Raw genomic sequence first — 18,231 nt, 5'->3', positions numbered from 1 at the left:
GATTAATGTTGAAGCTCCTGGCCTCCAGCTCAGGCACATTATTCCCGGCTGGCCATTTGAGACGGCAGATGTTGGAAAATAGTGGGGTTCAGCTCTCAGGCTTCATGGTTATAGTTTCTAAGGGATGTGGACGTCATTGAAGCTGCTGCAGTTTGGTTTGCATATTTAAAATGTGCGTTTAGCAAGAAGGTTGAGGTCAAATTAAAAAGAAATGGAAAATTAATGTTGTGTCAGTCACGCAGTTATTAACCAATAAATGCTTGATTTTAGCACTGTGACTGAGCTTAACAAAGATATCAGCATAAATGGCTGGCTACCCGTTGGCACAGTAACAATGCCTCTGTGGTTTAGTAGTCCTTACAGTGCACCCCTGCTGCCTCTTCCAATCCCAGGACCCCCCACCTCCACACACACATACACACACACATCCACACACAGCGACAGAACTCTGTGTTCTCTCAGTCCTTCACTGACTGACTGACATGTACACAAAAGGAGAACCTCTTTCATCTGAAGCGCTGAGTGTTTTGCCAGATTCTCTCTGGGTACGGTCATGTTGGGTGAGCCCTTGGTCCAACAAACGTGCCCACACTCAGCATCAAAAATGGATGTGATGTCACATGTAAATGAATACCGAGCAGAACAATCAGACAATAAGCAGTCAATGAGAGTGCTGCTGATGTTGATAAAATGGTGAGTGTAATACAAAAAAGGGGGATCCTACTTCTCCTATGTCTACATCCGACTTACAGCACAATGGCGTACAAACAGTATCAGTGTGCCATATGTTACTAAATGCCAAGTGATCTCCCATACCAAAGGCACCATGGGTTTTATCCACTGTACCATCAACAGGTATCTTTTAGTCAACACAATTTAACTGATTATTACTTAGTTCCTTGCAGTCTCAACAGGTCACCTTACATTACATTATATAACATCAGCAAAAAATAATAATAAAATACATCAGAAATGTACAAGGTTAAGACATCAACATATTTCAGAATGGTTTAAGAATAACAATAATTAACAATAACAATTTCATTTTCATATATTTATATTCACCGTGTGTATATATTCATATATACACATGGGTGAAAGTAGATTGAAGTTGTTGCTGGTAAGTGAAACTGGAATTTATATTATTTTCCCCCGATGAAGTTGTTTTGAAACTTTATGAAATGCAATACCCAATTATGTCCACTTGAGGGAGCCATTAACTAGATGTTTGTTCTCTCCCAGCTCTAAATGGACATCCGTTGATAACTGGATCTTTTTTTTTGTACCAAGACTGGCAAAACCCTTGTTACATTTCATTAATATAAAGGGTGAAGGGCAGATCGAACTATAGACGACTGACTCAATAACTGACTTTAACAGATATCAGTGACAAGCAGTAACACAAAATAATCAGATTATTTAACCTATTTTATAAACAAACCAGTCAGTTTGTTCTTAGTATCAGCATACAATGTCCAACTGAACTATGCCTATGTGCTGAAGATCTGTTTCGGAGGATATTGAGTGGTAATGGCAGTGTAATGACAACAGCTGTTAGTTGATGGCTATTTGTGTCCATGTGAATCAATCTTCATTGTGTCTTCTGTGTGTCGGATGATTGTGTACTGCGTGGCCCTCAATTGTGTACTGTGTGGCCCTCGATGATTGTGTACTGAGTGACCCCATGACAGGCATGTAGTCCAGCTGTCCTGCATCCTCGATCCAGATGAACTTTCTCAGCAGGGTCACCATGATGACCAAGGAAGAGCTCCATACGAGCCAGACCCTGTCCAAGGTCCATACGATGACCTGAGACATTAGACATTTTCAATCTGTAAGTCATGTACATCTCTTAAAATAGAAGATAAAAGATGTTAACACTGAGGGTTTGGGGTCCCATACCTTCAGGGAAGGGCATGAAGGCCCCTGGCTTAACAATCATCATCCAGGACGTTTTCAGAGTTGAATTCATGAGGGAATTTCCACTGTCCTTCCTTATTCAGATTTTGGATGATGTACCCTGAGGAGAAACATTGCTGAAGTCCTGCTTTGATGTATTATGTTTTTTTAAATCTAGTTTTTTTTCTGGATAGACTAGTGATATATCTGATTCTTTATGAAATGTAAAATACATTTCTGCTATGAAAGTGATCCATTATTGAATAACCAACTGGTTTTCCTTTGTTTCTAACTTTAATTTCTCCTGTTGTTTTTCTCTTTTCTTTAATTCTTTTAGTTATTCTCTCCTTCTCTTTTCTTTACATTCCTTTTAAATTCTCTTCTCTTTCCAACAAAAGCACATTTATTTTTTTATTTTAAAAGCAGTATAAAAATGTCCATCACAATTTCCCAGAGCCGAACATGACGTCTTCAAATGCCACACTGTCTGAAAAACAGTCCAAAACCTAAACATGATCAGTTTCCAATTATATGAAACAGGGAAAAGCAGCAAATTCTCACAGTGGACAAACTGGTGTTTTTGTCTAAAAATGAACTGAAACCATTACACAATTATCAAAATAGTTGGTGATTATTTATCTGTCTTGACAAATCTAATACAATAAAATGAGGCCTCTTTCCAAAACACATTGCTGTTGACTATGTATAATGCCTTAACACTATGGATGGTTTGATAGCATGATACTGTTGATCTAACCATTTAACCTTTGGGAGCATCTGGTTTGTAAAGTGCAGTGTGATACAAACACCTTTTATACTTTTTATACTACTTCAAAAAAATTTATTTTCCTGGGTTATTTCTTACCCAGGGTAACCCTGGTTACCCTGGGTAAGAAAGATCCCATGAGCTTTTGTTTGTATTATTTTTTGTACAGTGGTACACACTTAAGAGGGACAGAGTTGGCTATCCTTTGTACTTCATGGATCACAGCCAGTTTTACAACATACCTTGTATAGTACATGGAAGGGTGCAGGGAAGTGGTGTCAGTTTCAGCACAGTGAAGGTCCAGAACAAACATGATTAGGCAATCCTTACAAAACGAACAGCCATCATTGCCTCTCTGGAAGGAGAAATGGAATCGATTGGATTTTTGATTCGGTCTTAGTTTCCACTCATTTACATAGACTTTATTTGCATGACACACAGCTTATTAAGTTCATCCAGAGAGCAGTCGAGAAAGTCTTGTGGTTGCCCAGGGACTCTGGTCTTTTTGTGCTCAGTGATCAGACGAGTTCCAAGATTCTTACAAGTCTGAGAAATGAGAAATGTACATTTCTCATTTCAAACTCTCTGTTTTTGCATAGTTCTGTCGTTTCATCCATTTATTTTTGTTTTTAACTTCTTTCCACCACCAGAACAGCAGAGTATCAGAGCTTTACGCACTTTAAATAACATCTATATCAAATACTTAATTTAGATCTCACTACTCTCTCAGTAGCAATATTTCTGAGGTCGTTTTGTTACACTTCCCACTGAGCGGTCCCAGTGAGTTCGCACACATATGGCATAGCAATGCTCTTTGCCAGTGTTTCCACTGTTTACTGTATCTCTCCTAGAACCAAAATTCCTCAAGGTCATCAGAGCAAAGCAACGTTGGTCTTTCTAACTAGCGCTGTGGTCTGCCATAATCATACGTGGATATGGGCATATGATGGATATGGGCATATGATGCTTTATCATACTCATAATCATACGTGGATATGGGCATTTGATGCTTTGGCAGAGTAAAGCAAGACTATGTAATTTTTGCAGAACAGCGGCCAAAAATGACAACTGCATTATACTAAACTGTGTAGGGTTTACAGTAGCACCACTAGAGAAGAGTCATAAAGTCAGCAGACTGAGACAGCAAGGCCAGTTACACACCTATATCTGTCTAAAGTTTGCTAACATTAGCAAGCTAGACAAAGTAGGCTAAGAACAGCAGCAAAACCCCATAGTGTACTCAATTGAGCAAGGGTGTGTTTTTTTTATTGCTCATGAATTCAACTTTTCATTGGTAACAGGAAGGATGTGTTATTTCTATTTTCAAAAGTTACATAGTCCCTCTTTAAGGGATATTAAACATTATGTCCTATGCCTATGACACCTCATCTCTACCTTACCTTTTTTGGTGAGGTAACTGACAAAAATGTCTTCAGCAGCTTATAGCCTCCGTCATGGCCTGAATTGATGACTTTAGATGGTTAGCGTCCGATGAAGAGCTGTTGACATTTCCATAGCACTTCCTCAGCTGGGGAAGAGCACAGTAAGAAACTAAAATGATCATGAATCATTGCCAAATACAAAATGCTATTTATCTGCTTTTAGTTCACACCCCAAAATAGGATTTACTTTTAAAAATCAGCTATTAAGAATACTGACATGTCTAACCTATTTAATTATATTTAATCAGTATTCTGCTGTTGTTTTACAGTTATGCTTTCAGATTGCTTTACCCTACCTGATTGAAAGGAAGTGTTGCAACCAAAGTGTTTAATGATAAGATACAAATATTCACATATCAAAATCTGTCATCACAATGCCAGGGGTCATTTGATTTCAGGTGTTGGATTAAATATAAAGCAGCATTTCAATTTTTTCGTCACTGGAGGGCAGCATGTTTTCAAACTACAGTGTTGGCAGAGTTATTACACCAAAATAGACTGGATCAAACAAAACTAGTTACAAGAAAGTGATCATCATCTTCAATGTCTTAGTAGTTTATATAATTTCAATAACACTAATGAACGGCCATAACTGTTACACATAGAAAGATCACTTCACATTTGAGAGTCCATGAATGAAACATAGAAACATAAGAGATCAAACAAACTTTCACTTTATAGAGAAAATAACTTTATATATAATAGCGTATTAAACTGTACATCAAGTCATTTGATATTGTACTGAAAGATAACAAGAACACTTTATTGGAATTTAACTTGCACTAAGAATTAGGCACTAAACAGTTTATTTGGTCATTGCCAGACTTACAGTACAGAATATAAATAAATACAAATGTAACTGAATCCAGCTGTGGCTTTTAAATGAAAAATTGGGTGTATGAAGGAGGTGGGGCACCGTTAGGCCTGCCGTGGTCTGATGAAAACCCCCTGTGGTCACCCTTATGACTGTCACGGTGAGATAGGAGGCTGAGAACCTTTTGTTGTAACCTTCAAAGAGACCACAAGAGGAGGAAGATCAAGAGATATCCATTACACACAGAGGCCGGCCCCTCAGCCATAGAGTAGCAGACACAACTGTGACACCACTTATTTATTCCTTACAATCATTCTGTATGAAGTAGTCTAGAGATTTCGAGAAAATATACAGGTTACACTGCTGCTAAAAACCAGGAAACAATAAAGGCATAAGTTTAACATTACAGCAGCCCCATCATATACTGTCTATGATTGACGCATCACAGTGGAAGCTGGTGTCTGACCCACATTAATATGAGCTTTGATCAAGGTGAAACCAAAGCCATAGCAAGCAGATATCCTGAAGGGCAACAGGCAACACAGCTCCTTTGCAGAACTCTGCTGTGCTCTATTTGTAGTGACAGTGTATGCTAAAGCTTGTATTCCTTCTAAGCTCTGTGAGTCCCTGAAATAGAGTGACAAGCTGTCTCCATAAATACAGAGCCCCTATGGGGGAACATAATTGCTTTGTGAGCCTATGTCAGCTTTAGGGGCCTTCATAGTTTCCTTTACTTCTGACAAGAAATCCTATTCCCTTCTATGAGCTTAATAACACCTTGGCCAGATTATTACCTTTCAGACCCTCTTAGGGTCACCCAAACACAGGGCCTAGAGGGAACTCTATGTCCTTTGACCCCAGTGACCCAAACACAAAAGAGAATGAGTCCATGGTGGTATTATATAGAGGTAGGGGGTGGGGGGGGGGGGGGGGGGGGGGGGGGGGGGTTGCATGTGTGGGACAGGTCAAGGCCTGTCTTTGTTTATGGAAGATGTGTCTAGTGAGGTGGGGGTAAAGCCAACAAGGGAAGAAACAGGTGGGATGCACTCTTTTAGATTTTCTCAAGGTTGAGTTTTTTTTCTAAGGTTGCTAAAGGCTAGTGTGTCTTGTCATTCTTCACTTGTTAAGAGAGTTTTTATTCATGACTTGAATTCTTTGCATCCACTTTGCATCCCTCAGCTTGCGCTCCTCAAAGGCAATGTGAGCTGACCGTGTGATACAATCACACAGCAACAATTTTCCTCAAGCAACTGTGCAGCCTTTCTTGTGAAATGAGGAGGAGAGCAAGGCGGGATGTCAACTCTAACAGTTGTTGCCCATGTGTCAGCCTCGTGTGTCTGTTTTTCATATTGCACCCCCACTTTTTTTCTCCCATTCCCACTTGTGTTCCAAAATAACCTGGAAATAAAGCAATCCAACCCTCTAAGTCACACCCACTCTGATCTTTTCTCTTGCCCATCGTCATTGGTCTGTAGCTCTGCACTGCTGCCCAGCTCAACCAGCGTATACTGACCCACCCTTCTGGTACAGATTGCTGTTGCTGTGGAAACGTCCCCGATGGTCCCACCGGGGGATGACCCAAGGTCCCGTCTGGGCGGAGGTGGCGGTTTGAGTCGGCTGCGTTTGCTAACACGAATGGATCTGGGTGTCCCCATTGGCTCTGGGGGGCAGAGATCCACCTCACTGCCATCCCTTTCCGGAGCCTCCTCTTGGGAAACAGAGTAACCATTGTTCCCATTGGTGTTGCAGCCTGGAGGTCCTGGAGAGCGTGGAAGAGAGGAGTGCTCCAGGCAGGGGGGTTCCTGCCCTAAAGCAAGCACCCCCCCTCCACAAGAGCCCTTGCTGCCTCGCCTCTTCCGGAAACTCCCTTTTTTACCAGCCTCTACCTCTAGACCCTGCTGAGCCAGAGAGACATGTGGGTCTATTCCTCTGGAAGCTCCTCCGGTTGAAAGGAAACATTGCTCTTCCTCATAAATCTTCTTCACCATCATCTTCCTCTTGCTCTTCTGCCTCACTGAGCGCTTGACGGCCCAGATAAAATCCAACATATTTAGAAAAAGGGACAGAGCAGCCACACCGAGCATGAAGTTGAGCAGCACGGTCTTCTCAGTGGGCCTGGAGATGTAGCAGTCCACCTGGGTAGTGCATGGTGGATGCTGGCACAGGAACCTCCTGGGGATGTAGAAACCAAACAGATAGTAGTGAGCTGCCCCAAACCCTGCCTCCAGCAACGATCTGAACATAAGATGGAGGATGTAGGCTCCTGTGAAGCACCGCTCCGCCACCAGAGGCATCTTGTTTACAGATGTCTTGTTGAATGGCTCCTGGTGGATCTCAAACAGCGGCAAGGTTTTGAAGTGACTCGAGGTGCTCAAGTCCACGGTGAGGCCATTTGAGACCTTATGGACCACGTAGATGATAAAGATGATGTAGGGGAGGCACAAGGTGGTAAGCTGCACCAGCCAGAAGCGGAAGAGAGAGATCGGAGAAAATAGATCATAGCACACGTTGGCACATCCAGGCTGAATGGTGTTACATACAAATCGCTCCTGCTCATCCTGGTAGAGAGGATAACCGGCAAAGAGAAGGATCAGGATACGGACAAAGATCATCACAATGAGCCACACCTTCCCTGAAAAATAAACGCATTGGTAGTAAGAATTTGCTGATTTTACAGTGACTCATGAATTGAGGTGTGTTGTGTTGCAAAATCTATAGATCTTTAGAAACCCTGAGGTTTATAGAACTGTAGAAATATCAAACAATTTCACTGCAAACAAACAAAATGCAGAAGTTTATGTAAGTCAGAAACCAGTTGATGTGTCAGTGAAGTCAACTCACCCATCAAAGTGATGCTGCGATTGACAGAGATAAAGATGATCTCAGATGCACTTGATCCCGCCATGCTTGCTGTACTTAAGGCCCTCCAAAATCTTCTGACCTTCCAGTTCCAGGCCACAAGGTAAACCCTTAAGACCTCACTCCCTATCCAGCCACTTCTCCTTTACCCTTTCTACCAAGGGGCTTCCCGTAAAACAATAACCTCCGGGTTGACGGACAAAAAGTTCCTTCAGCAGTCTGACTCACTCTGTCTCCTAGAAGGAGTATGTGCCAGGTCCCTGTAGGTGAATCCAATCTCATCCATTTGAGTCACCCAAGTCTCTAAAAGTCTTAAGTAAACCACGTAAATGACCTTTTTCTCTGTTCCCTGCAGACATCTGTCTGTCCTCAGACAACAGAAGACGGGAGCGAGCCCTATTGTGGGTCTATTCTTAACACACTTCCAAAGGCACGTTGCCGTCCTGGCATTGCAGAGATATTTTGGTGCTGCTGGTCGTCCTTACAGGAGAGTAACAAGCCCCCTGGCTTACTCACTCGAAATTGCTGTATTAAGTTCTCAAGCACAATAGCAAGCATGTTCAAACTGGCTGCTCCATTAAAAATATGTAATGTGGATAAGCTCTCATGAAATGTAAGTAGGTTGTAAACTGTATTTTCCCACAGCTGATGCCAGTTTATAACAGATAATGACTTACTGGATAGTAATTTAATATGTTTTATTATCTATCTGAAGTACAACAGAAATTCATATTACCATCAAGAAATCAGATTTACAATGCTCATTTTTAATAAAATGAGATTAATTCTAAACTTCATATGAGTTCTCTCCTGTACAAATGCACATCAAAGTGCATATCCCCCTAATAAAATGATTTTGCAGAGGAAAAATCAGATCCCTTCTCACATGCTGCATCCACCCTCACCTACAGACAAGGTCTCTGGTGGGACACATAGCGAAAGACAGTTGGCTTGGCTCATAACCACTACAGATCAATGGTCATTAGCACTTCCACACAGGCTCACAGTAAGAATCCCACATGGCTCATTCTGAATGGATGTCACGGCTAGCATTGGGAATATATAATGGATGCTGCTGAAAATAAATAGTTTGTGAAACTGAATGTTTGACTTTGTAACACAGGATGGAAAATTACTTATATCTGCAATTAAAGGGCAGTGAATGTTGTGTGGCATTGGGAAAGTATGAAAGGGGTGATGAGCAATGCAACAAGTGAAGGCAGACTTTCATTAACAAAAGCAAAGATGGGCCATAGGTTAAAAAACAACAACAACAAAGTCTTAAAGTAAACAGCTATACCTCACTCCTATTACAGAGGAATTAGGGGTTACTGCTTCAGCCTCATATTAAATTGGAACACATCTGCTCAGGTAAGCGCAGGATGAAGTAAACAGGTGCAACCATTCCAAGAACACTCAATACCAAAGAAATTACTAATTTAAGATACTTACCTACAGTAGTATCGACTTGTAAAGTTGTCTATTCGCACATACAGTCTCACACCTAAGCACACCACATTTAATACAGTGTCATCTACTGAACAGTTTTACCCTTCCCACAACTATTTGAGAGTGCCCAGTTACTACTTACAGGATATTGAGGTACACCTGTTTTCAGTTTCACTCACTGAGATAATGACCAGCAACAAAGAGGCAAAAACATTTTATATGCTGCTTTTATAATAAAAAATATGTTGTTTTGCTCTCCTTCTGCTTGCTTGATGTAATTTTTAAAATATAGATTTTTACGATGATGTAAACCCACTGTCATTCTTACACAGTCTGTTTTGTCTTTAACAACCAGCTCTAATGTTTGTGCAGTTGTTTCCAGATGTAATATTAGACGTGTGTTTGTATGTTTGTATAGTATGTTTGTCCTCAGCCAACTATTGCAGGGAACATGTACCTCCTGCTGTTATTAGCTAGAGATATGGTAGATTGGGTACATTATAAAACAATCCTGGATTTATTTGCAAAGGATTACTGTCTGTAATAGAGTGTGAATGTCCCCTCGTAGCTGTGTGGGAGGCAATATTGACAATATTATAACATCCCTTTCATTTCAGATCGCTGCCATTGCCTACCTGTCCAGCAGCTCCTACTTAAGAGATTTTCCGCCTTAGTCGTTACTTGATCATCATAGACCACAAACAGATTTATAGGATGGAGGCGATGGATGTTTTTCTTCTTCAGCGCCAGAAACACAACACCAAACAAATGCTAATGTTGCTCCATGTCCGGGTAGCTACAAAATATTTTAATAATGCAAGCAAGTTGCATATTTAGCATCTCTAAATTAATTTATTTGGCTACAAAACCTCTCTTTATGTGGAAGAATAGCAGTCTATTGAAACCTTACCAAGGCTCGTTATTTTCATGTGTCAAGAGATCCAACCTATGACTTTGTAACTCAACTCCATGCAAGCCAATTCCTCCACTGAATGTAGGGATATTAAATGCTTTTGTCTCCATGCACTTCCACGCCAGTGTTTTGTATTTTTTCAAGAGATCAATGTGTGCACAAAAAGCATATAACAAGGCACGAAGAAGAAAAAAAGTCAGACCCAAACGTTAGTTGAGAAAAATATAGTGTTCCTGTTAACCTGATCTGTTTCAGCTGTTAGAAACAAATTGTCGACATAAGAGGCTGCTCTTGTGTAAGGTGAAACTTACCTTTCTAGCAATTACACAAGCTGATGTTGTGTATCTGGAAGATCAAATTTTGCTCAAATCGTAGTGCAAGAAGAGGAGCACAGTCCCTCATGTATTATTGTTTGAAAAAAGCTCTTGATGTACCAGTCTTAATCAAACCTTAACCCCTAGTTGAAATTGATGTATGAGGTGGGTGAGGTGAGATGAGCCACTGCGGAGAGAATGAAGCTGGACTTAAATTCACAGAAAGGAAATAAACTGATAGCCAAACAAAATATGGGAGACTGTAAACTGTGGGTTCATTAACCCAAGAGACGTGGTTTTGAAGGCAAAAAATAATGTAGCACACAAGAGATGTTTGACAATTGCTCTCACTAAAGCTCACAGCAGCTCTTCATTGCATTGAATAGTATAGCAATTACCACAGCAGCCACTGAAATGCAAATCAAGACTAATACGGAGGATTAAATGTGTCCCTCAGTGACAATATGTCAGAGTGTAATCTCTGTATTACCACTGGCTCTAAGCCATTTAAATGGTTCTTTCTGGGATCAGAAACCCTGCTGAGTCACATCAGTTGTACAATAAAGTACATATTGAAATATTGTGATAGCAGTGTGGAAAACACTCGTGATAACACAATGAAAGATGGCTTGAGGTCTCAGAGTAAGTGTGTGTATTGCTATTACTTTTCCACAATGGGTGAATTTATCCTTTTAGATCCCACAGGAAACAGACACTGGGTTTATTGCAAGGATTTAAAGTTTAATTCTTGCACAGGTTTTTCTAAACATTGCTTCAGAAGAGAAGAATTGGGAGCAGTTCTCTAAAATCATAATGAAAACATACAGAGAAAAAGAACAGAGATAGAGATTTTGGCAAACTGAGAAACAGAATAACTGACTCAACTGAAAAGTAAATAATACACTGACAATAACAACAACAACAGAATACAGTAGTCTACAACTTGTTGAAAATATCACTCAATGATAAAACAAAAAAGGTCACAGCTACAGCAGTTGACTGATGTTTGAGCAAGGGAAAATCGCCATGATCAAAGTTTAATTTGTGAAATTCAAAAAAAACTCTATGCAGAGGTAGAGTTCAGTGCACAAGGCTATGACACACACCTAACCAGCTGACAGGACGCCACAGGCTCAAGGTCGTTGCTGTCGGAGTCAATTTCCCACCTCAGGACTCACCTTAGTTGACCACATGGCATCAAAGCTTACTTCTGGGTCTAGAAAACGCCAGCCTGGGCTGTATACAATAAATAGGATATACAATCTTTGAATACCTCTAAGAGTCTGAACTCACAACAGCAACTTCAGTAACGTTACTTTCCTAAAGACACATTTTGCACTTTATTTTTCACTCACTTGAAGCACCATGCAAAACAAACAGTTCTCGATTCAAGTCCTAACACCTTGTCATACACTTCATGTGCAAGTGGGGTGGATCAGAGCAACATGTTCCAACAGGGTCGTCCTTCATTTCTCCATGACTTTGGTAGTTCTGTCCCTTCTCACCCCTGCTGCTCAGGGATGGAAATCTCACTGACTGACTCTCTGGTAGTTTGACAAACAACAGAAGCTTGGAGGAGGGTACGTTGACATTTGAATTTGGACCTTTTTCTGACCTTTCGTGTTATGAAGAAGAATTATTTTAAAAAAGCAATTTCTGTGTGTTTTTCAATCATTTCCAGGTTTTGTCCTATTTTTAAACCTAATTTACCGTCTATTTAATGGTGTAGTGAAGGAAAATGTGAGTCCAGTTGATCATAAGGCAAACAACCACTATTATAACGTTTATAATAGTAGTACAACTGAAGCATTACTTAACACTTTTATTAACATTCAAGTGTGAAAACTAGAATGAATTACACCAATTAAACTGCAGTGATTTTATAGGTTTACCCTCTATTTCATCCCTGAACATTTTCCTAATTCTGAGCCATGAAATGTTAAGAAAAGCAAATCAGGAAGTGATTTGTTCTTGGTTAAAAAAAACAACAAAACAGTTTCACTTATATCCAGTAAATACAAGAAACTGCAGAGCCCCAAAAGTGAAAAAACGCTGTGAAGGATTTTCAGAAAAGTCAAAGATATAAGTTAAAATGTCATTAAATAGTATTAATAAAAAAAAAAAAACAGAGCTTGTGACTTTTCCTCTAACCTCCAATCAGTTGACAAAATGAATCACTTTATTAATTTTACTTGTCTATTCATCTTTCAGCAACTCATTTTATTTTTTAACTCCTTAGTCCTTGGGACACAATCATTTGATTTCTAACCTACTTTTCCCCCACAGAACATTTAGTTAAGGGTTTGTGTAACATCAGTGAACAATCAAGATAACTGCGTGGCTAGCTAGCCTAACTGAAAACACTAGTGCCAGAATCATGGATTATATGGATATTATAGAGCTGATATAACTCTCTGTCTTGCTGCCTATTTGTCCCAGTGGCCACTTGAGGTACTGCAATGAAAAACATCCCCGCAGTCCAAAAAGTATTTTCCCTATAGACCACCATTAAAAAAAAAGAGACATTTGTAAAGCTGTGGACAAGAATGTCAAACTGCAAACAAGGTTAATTATTACTCTTTGTATTACAGATTTTAAATCTCTTGAGATTTTATATTAACAAAAACGTGGAAGAGCTTTCCACTATAAGATTTATAGTGATCACGTCTGTCAGGTTCAAACTGATCACTATCAGCAAATGATTATAAAGGATTTTTTTGCAGATAACCATCTAATTGACAATTGTGTATTATTACATAAACATAAGATAATGAAAAAAGTTTCATTATTTTATATTTAAAATTTTGTTGACCATTTCAAAATAACTGTAGAGAACAGATGTTGCAAGCGCTGTACAAATTAAATTATTGTGCAGCAACACAGTTAAGTAGTTCAATTACAATTAGACTAAAGCCTAAGACAGTATTGTGCTGTTTACAAATAAAGTAACATGTGCAAATAGGCTACTAAGCCTCAACGGTGGTCTCGGTGCATTTCTAAATTCTGAACAGTCCTTAAAATAAACTGCAGGCTATAAACATTGGACTGGTAGCAGAGTTTCAAGACCCAAAATGAACACTGTAAGCAGACTACCTGATTCCTATAAGCAAACTGTTAAAACAGTATTTGTATAGTAATGATTCTGTCCCAATCTTGTTGATCAATATAAGTGGTTTCGCACTCTATTTGCGTGACGTCATACCAATGTCAAGTCAATGGGGCGAGCAGGGGAAACTCTAGTGCGCATGTGCAGTGGACTACAGGCATATTGGCTTATGTGCCAGGCGAACAATTTTCATTTAAGTGAGAGGGTGCCATCTTTGAGTATCCAGTTCCTGTGACAGTGCACATAATGTTATGTAATCCATATACATTACTGCATAGGCTACTGCTGTAGAATCACTGCAAACTGCAAACAAATTACTTTTTTCTCCAACTCATTGGAGGTTGAAGGAAATCTATAAAGCTTTATAGTTCTTTACATTCTCTTATTGATCTACTTTACAGTACTATTTATCTACTGTATTTTTGACTTGCTGGATAACCTTTTACTACATTTTGTCAGTTATGGGGCTCCCTAAGAAACAAACATTACTTAACAACATCTGAATCTGGCAATGCTTCCACAGAGAAAAAAAAACAATCTATCAAAAAATAACAAATCATAAAATAAGCCTGAATAGTCTTGTGTTATCTAAATATTACAAAGTATGTAACATATAAAAACTTGGCATTTTCTCAGTGTGAAAACATCATAACAAGAAAACAGACAAAAAATCTCAAGTGGTGTCTCCCATTTTAAATCTTAATACTTCACCTTTGTCTTTACTTGATTTGTCATTTGAACAAGGAATCAAACATATTTACCATCCTTCTCATGTACAGTAAAAACTGATCCGATATAAATATTTGAACATCATTCTGATTTTTTACAGAATGACCTCAGTCTACAGATTTTGCACACTGGCGTAGTATTTACACTGTACAGAGACAATTTGGAAAAATGTATACAATCTATCTTTTTGTAAGCAGTGTTTGAATTGCCGCTTAATGCTTCTTCATTCATTTTGGTCCTCTCCAGTAATGTCAATATCCCATTTGTGCTGTTTCTTTGTAAGCTGGAAGAACCATACAAAATGTTAACCAAAAAAAAAAAAAAACTTCAGTATTATTTGTTCTATTCCTCCAGTAGAAAGGGGAGAAGTGTTAAAACTAGCTTATCACAGGCACCACAGGTCAGGACAACGGCAGTGAATTAAGTACAACATAAGCTCTACAGTATATCTCACATCTGACTGGGAGTAGTAGTCTACTGTCTTCAAGTCAGTATTCTCCCAAGAATGCATGCTTCATCGTATTTAATCACAACAACAAAGCAATGCATGAATATTGCTTTAAGTGAATAGCTTTATTTGAATGGTGGCTGGATGGTCTTGCTGTAAGAGAAACTGTTCTGTAACTGGAATAGTACAAGTTGAATTCCCAGGCGCCCTTGAGCCAAACGCTGACTTGCTTTTTTAAGGTTAGCTCTTCAGTAAAACGGCTACAACGCAAATGACTACACGGTGGACTATTTTGTCAAGGAGGGCGCATGATATGAAGTCCAGTCAAATGAATCAACTGTACACTCAAGTTAACAGTGGAATGTACATGTCTTTCCTTTGTGTGGGCTGATATCTGCAGGCAGAGGTTTCTGCTGGATGGGAATGCAAAAGAACACATAAACAACAAAACACTGAAACAAATTGAGGAATTGAGCATTTAAAAATGTTAAATGTGCCTGTAAGCTGTCAAACAAAAAACATATCAAGCTTCAGCTAAGAAAGTGACTGAACCAAAAGATTAATATTAAAGGAATGTGCACGGCCTCCCTCAGTCAACCGTACAAGCCAGTCGAGTCTCAGAGGGAATTATGGAACGCTGCTGCCGCTGTCATCTGTTATGTTTCGCATTAACCTTGTTCCTATTTTCTTTTCCCAACTTCATACAGTTTCTCATATTTGCCAGCTGTATTTCAGTTTGGCCTCTTCTTTTCTTCTGCAGTCAAGGTCTTTATTCAAACAACTTTCACTCACACACTTCAGTTTGGTTCAGCTCATCTCTGTTTGGTTCAGTGCAAGCAGCCAGTGCGACTTCTTTTATGTACAACAACCAGAGGGTGCAATCACACTTGCAAAAAGTGCCAGATTTTGTGTGTGTGTGTGTGTGTGTATTCCAGACAGACCCAGTGTTCCACAGGACTGCTGCCCACCTGGTTTGCCTGCTTAACAGGCAGTAATACAGTACAGATTGTCTGACAGGTCTATCTTGGTGCTGTAGACGGCCAGTGTTAGGAAATGATGGCTGGACACCACCGCACCACCGTCAGGTTGTCTGCACTCACTGACCGCTTCTTGGCTTGTTTCCTCAAGTCCTTGTATTTGTCATCACACAACCGTGAGATGGCCTGAAAATCAAAACATAGCAGAAATGAAATGGATATGGCAAGGCCTCCCCTTTTATTTAGGTTGAGATCTTTGTCAGTATGTGCACAAATGAGAGACAGCAATCTCACCCAAACACAGGAAATACTTCCAAAACACAAAGAGACAAGAGAAGCGTCATCTGGGAGTGAGATAATCAAGCTTTAAAATCCCAGTGTCACCTATTTTGGTTTTGTCCTGTCTTGTGTGATTATTGGCTTAAAGTATTCAGATGGTTTTCTAGGGCACATTAAGAGATGTGCTTTGGATGTTACAGAGCCTATTTTGAGTCTGCTTCAGTCTATTTATCTTTAATCTATTTCATTAGCTGATCTATTTAAAAAAAAAAAAAAAGCAGCCATCCCTTTTAAAAATTTTATCTTAAATTTATTTTTATTTGTTTGTTTAGTTCTAGTACATCTTTTAATTTTACTTTATTATGAGCCCACAAATCCACTGCAAAACAAAACAAAAAGTTTATTTTTGAACTGCATTTTGTCATGTTATCTTGATGAGGCTACAAATACAACTACACATAACAAATGTTAGAGATAAGCTTAGTTTATGTTATGTGTTTCTGAAACAAATATATCAGATATTAAAATCCTGATATATCATTCCGATATGGCTCTTAAAAATCCCATATTGGTCGGGATCTAAAAGTAAATATTTTAAAAAAACAAGTAAACAAACAAATTAGACCTCTTCTCAGGACTGTGTGGGTGTGTACAAACTGTGCTTGATTGGCATCTCCCTCACTCTCTTTTTAGCTTTCTTGTGGGACACCTTGCCATCTATCATTCTTACTAGTCTATAGAGTTTTATGACATCACATAAATCCAGGCATATCTCTACCCGGCTTCAACCTGACTACAGGTCTAATCAGCCTGAGCAATTCAACACCTGTGTGGCCATACAGGGCCTTTCAGACACTGTGGTACTTCTCTAGTACATTACCCAGTAACACATATATCGCGCCAATAAATTCATGTTTTTCACAACAGGCAAAAAAAGCCTGCTATGAAATGTTAAAATTACTTCTGTGAAGAAGGTCTACTTTGGTCAAACAGAGTATCTTTTGGACAGAGAAGAAAAGCCGGCAATGATGCATTCGCCAACATCATTACAGCTGCTAAGATTTGTTTCAAATGCAAACTGCAGCAAAGCAGAGGGATAGTGAGTCAGAGGCAGTGAAGCTAATTACTCAGCAACATGGCAATCCTGTCCTTCACCCAGCATCAAATGTACAGTCTGTGTTTTGTGTCCATGAGTGTTGAGCTGAGGCACTACAAAATAGTAATTAGCCAGACAGCCTCAGTTCATTGTATTCCACATCCTCATCCTCATCCATAACAAAATGGGTTCAGGTTTCAATTCTTCCTTTTTCTTTACTCCAAAAATCACAATGTGTTTCCAGTTTTTTTAATGTGTACTACTCACCTCTAGTTTCTGGGCCTTGTCCCTGCTGAGGGGTTCAAGGGGGAAGCTGAGATTGTTGGCCTCAGCTAGGGAGCGCAGGTCAAAGTAATACTTGGCGTAGACGCTGGACGGCACGTTGATGTTGAACTGCAGCAGTTCCAGAAACTGACGCTCAAGCTCATTCCTTGTGTCAGAGAGACAGAGAGAGATGTGCGAGCTGAAAAGTGAGCCCTTTGACAGGCTAAAAAAATATATCTGATATTTAGCTAGGAACCCTACCTCGAGGAGATTTAAATAAAGGTAGTTAAATTAGTGAAGTTAAATTGCCTGTCTACAAATACATTCTATATCAAAAGACTGAAGAAGAGACAAAGAGATGAGAGACCATGAGACCATCCCGGCAAATCCACCACCTCACACAGACAGTGGATGTTACTTCACCGATACACATACACCAAGTGAATCCCTAGTACACCCACTAAAACATAAGCCTTTTCCCATATGAGTGATATCTAAGCAAAAGGCCTCTGAGCATTATGTGTAAGAAAGAATATTAATTCCACATGCTGAAAATGCTTTTGTGTGCATTGCCTCATGCTCCACGGCTCTGTTATCCCGTCTTCAGTGCGCTGACAGCCACTTTCATCTGCTTATCTTCAGTCATGACCGAATAATTTAGCATTGTACCTTCCACGGGAGGCACCATCTTCTTCCTAGCATTTGTTCCCCACCCACGCACATTTACAGGCATGCAGCAACAGACAAGCTAAATTTAGACTCCACTGTAGCCAAAGTCTGCCTAATAATGCTGCTGCTTTTTTATCTTGCCATGGCACTCATTCAGCTAGTCTCATCTATTTTTTTCTGTGTTTCTCCGCTCCTCACAATTCTCCC

At 39.6% G+C, this 18,231-nt stretch overlaps 3 protein-coding genes across 7 annotated transcripts in view; 1 reads left to right on the top strand and 2 right to left on the bottom strand.

Moving 5' to 3' along the window:
- LOC123979218 (WD repeat-containing protein 37-like) overlaps positions 1–18,231 on the top strand; it is a 1,096,407-nt gene that overhangs the window by 740,244 nt on the left and 337,932 nt on the right. The window lies entirely within an intron of this gene.
- On the bottom strand, positions 6,349–7,826 carry LOC123979234 (gap junction delta-4 protein). The gene is made up of 2 exons (XM_046063066.1): positions 7,763–7,826; positions 6,349–7,553 (listed from the first exon to the last, which is right to left on the bottom strand). Exons 1-2 carry the CDS (start codon positions 7,824–7,826, stop codon positions 6,349–6,351), a joined length of 1,269 nt encoding a protein of 422 aa, XP_045919022.1.
- Positions 11,177–18,231, bottom strand: part of ccny (cyclin Y) — a 44,912-nt gene continuing 37,857 nt past the window's right edge. For all 3 annotated transcript variants that reach the window (XM_046063079.1, XM_046063086.1, XM_046063093.1), the window contains 2 exons: positions 17,359–17,521; positions 11,177–15,902 (listed from right to left, as the gene is read on the bottom strand). In XM_046063079.1, the coding sequence (XP_045919035.1) occupies positions 15,786–15,902; positions 17,359–17,521 (280 nt within the window). In that variant the 3' untranslated portion in view covers positions 11,177–15,785. The remainder of the gene's footprint in view (positions 15,903–17,358; positions 17,522–18,231) is intronic.

Source organism: Micropterus dolomieu, linkage group LG01 (assembly GCF_021292245.1).
Source record: "Micropterus dolomieu isolate WLL.071019.BEF.003 ecotype Adirondacks linkage group LG01, ASM2129224v1, whole genome shotgun sequence".
Classification (NCBI taxonomy): domain Eukaryota; kingdom Metazoa; phylum Chordata; class Actinopteri; order Centrarchiformes; family Centrarchidae; genus Micropterus; species Micropterus dolomieu.
The sequence above is the reverse complement of the archived record's forward strand: the minus strand, read 5'-3'. Positions and strand labels throughout refer to the sequence as shown.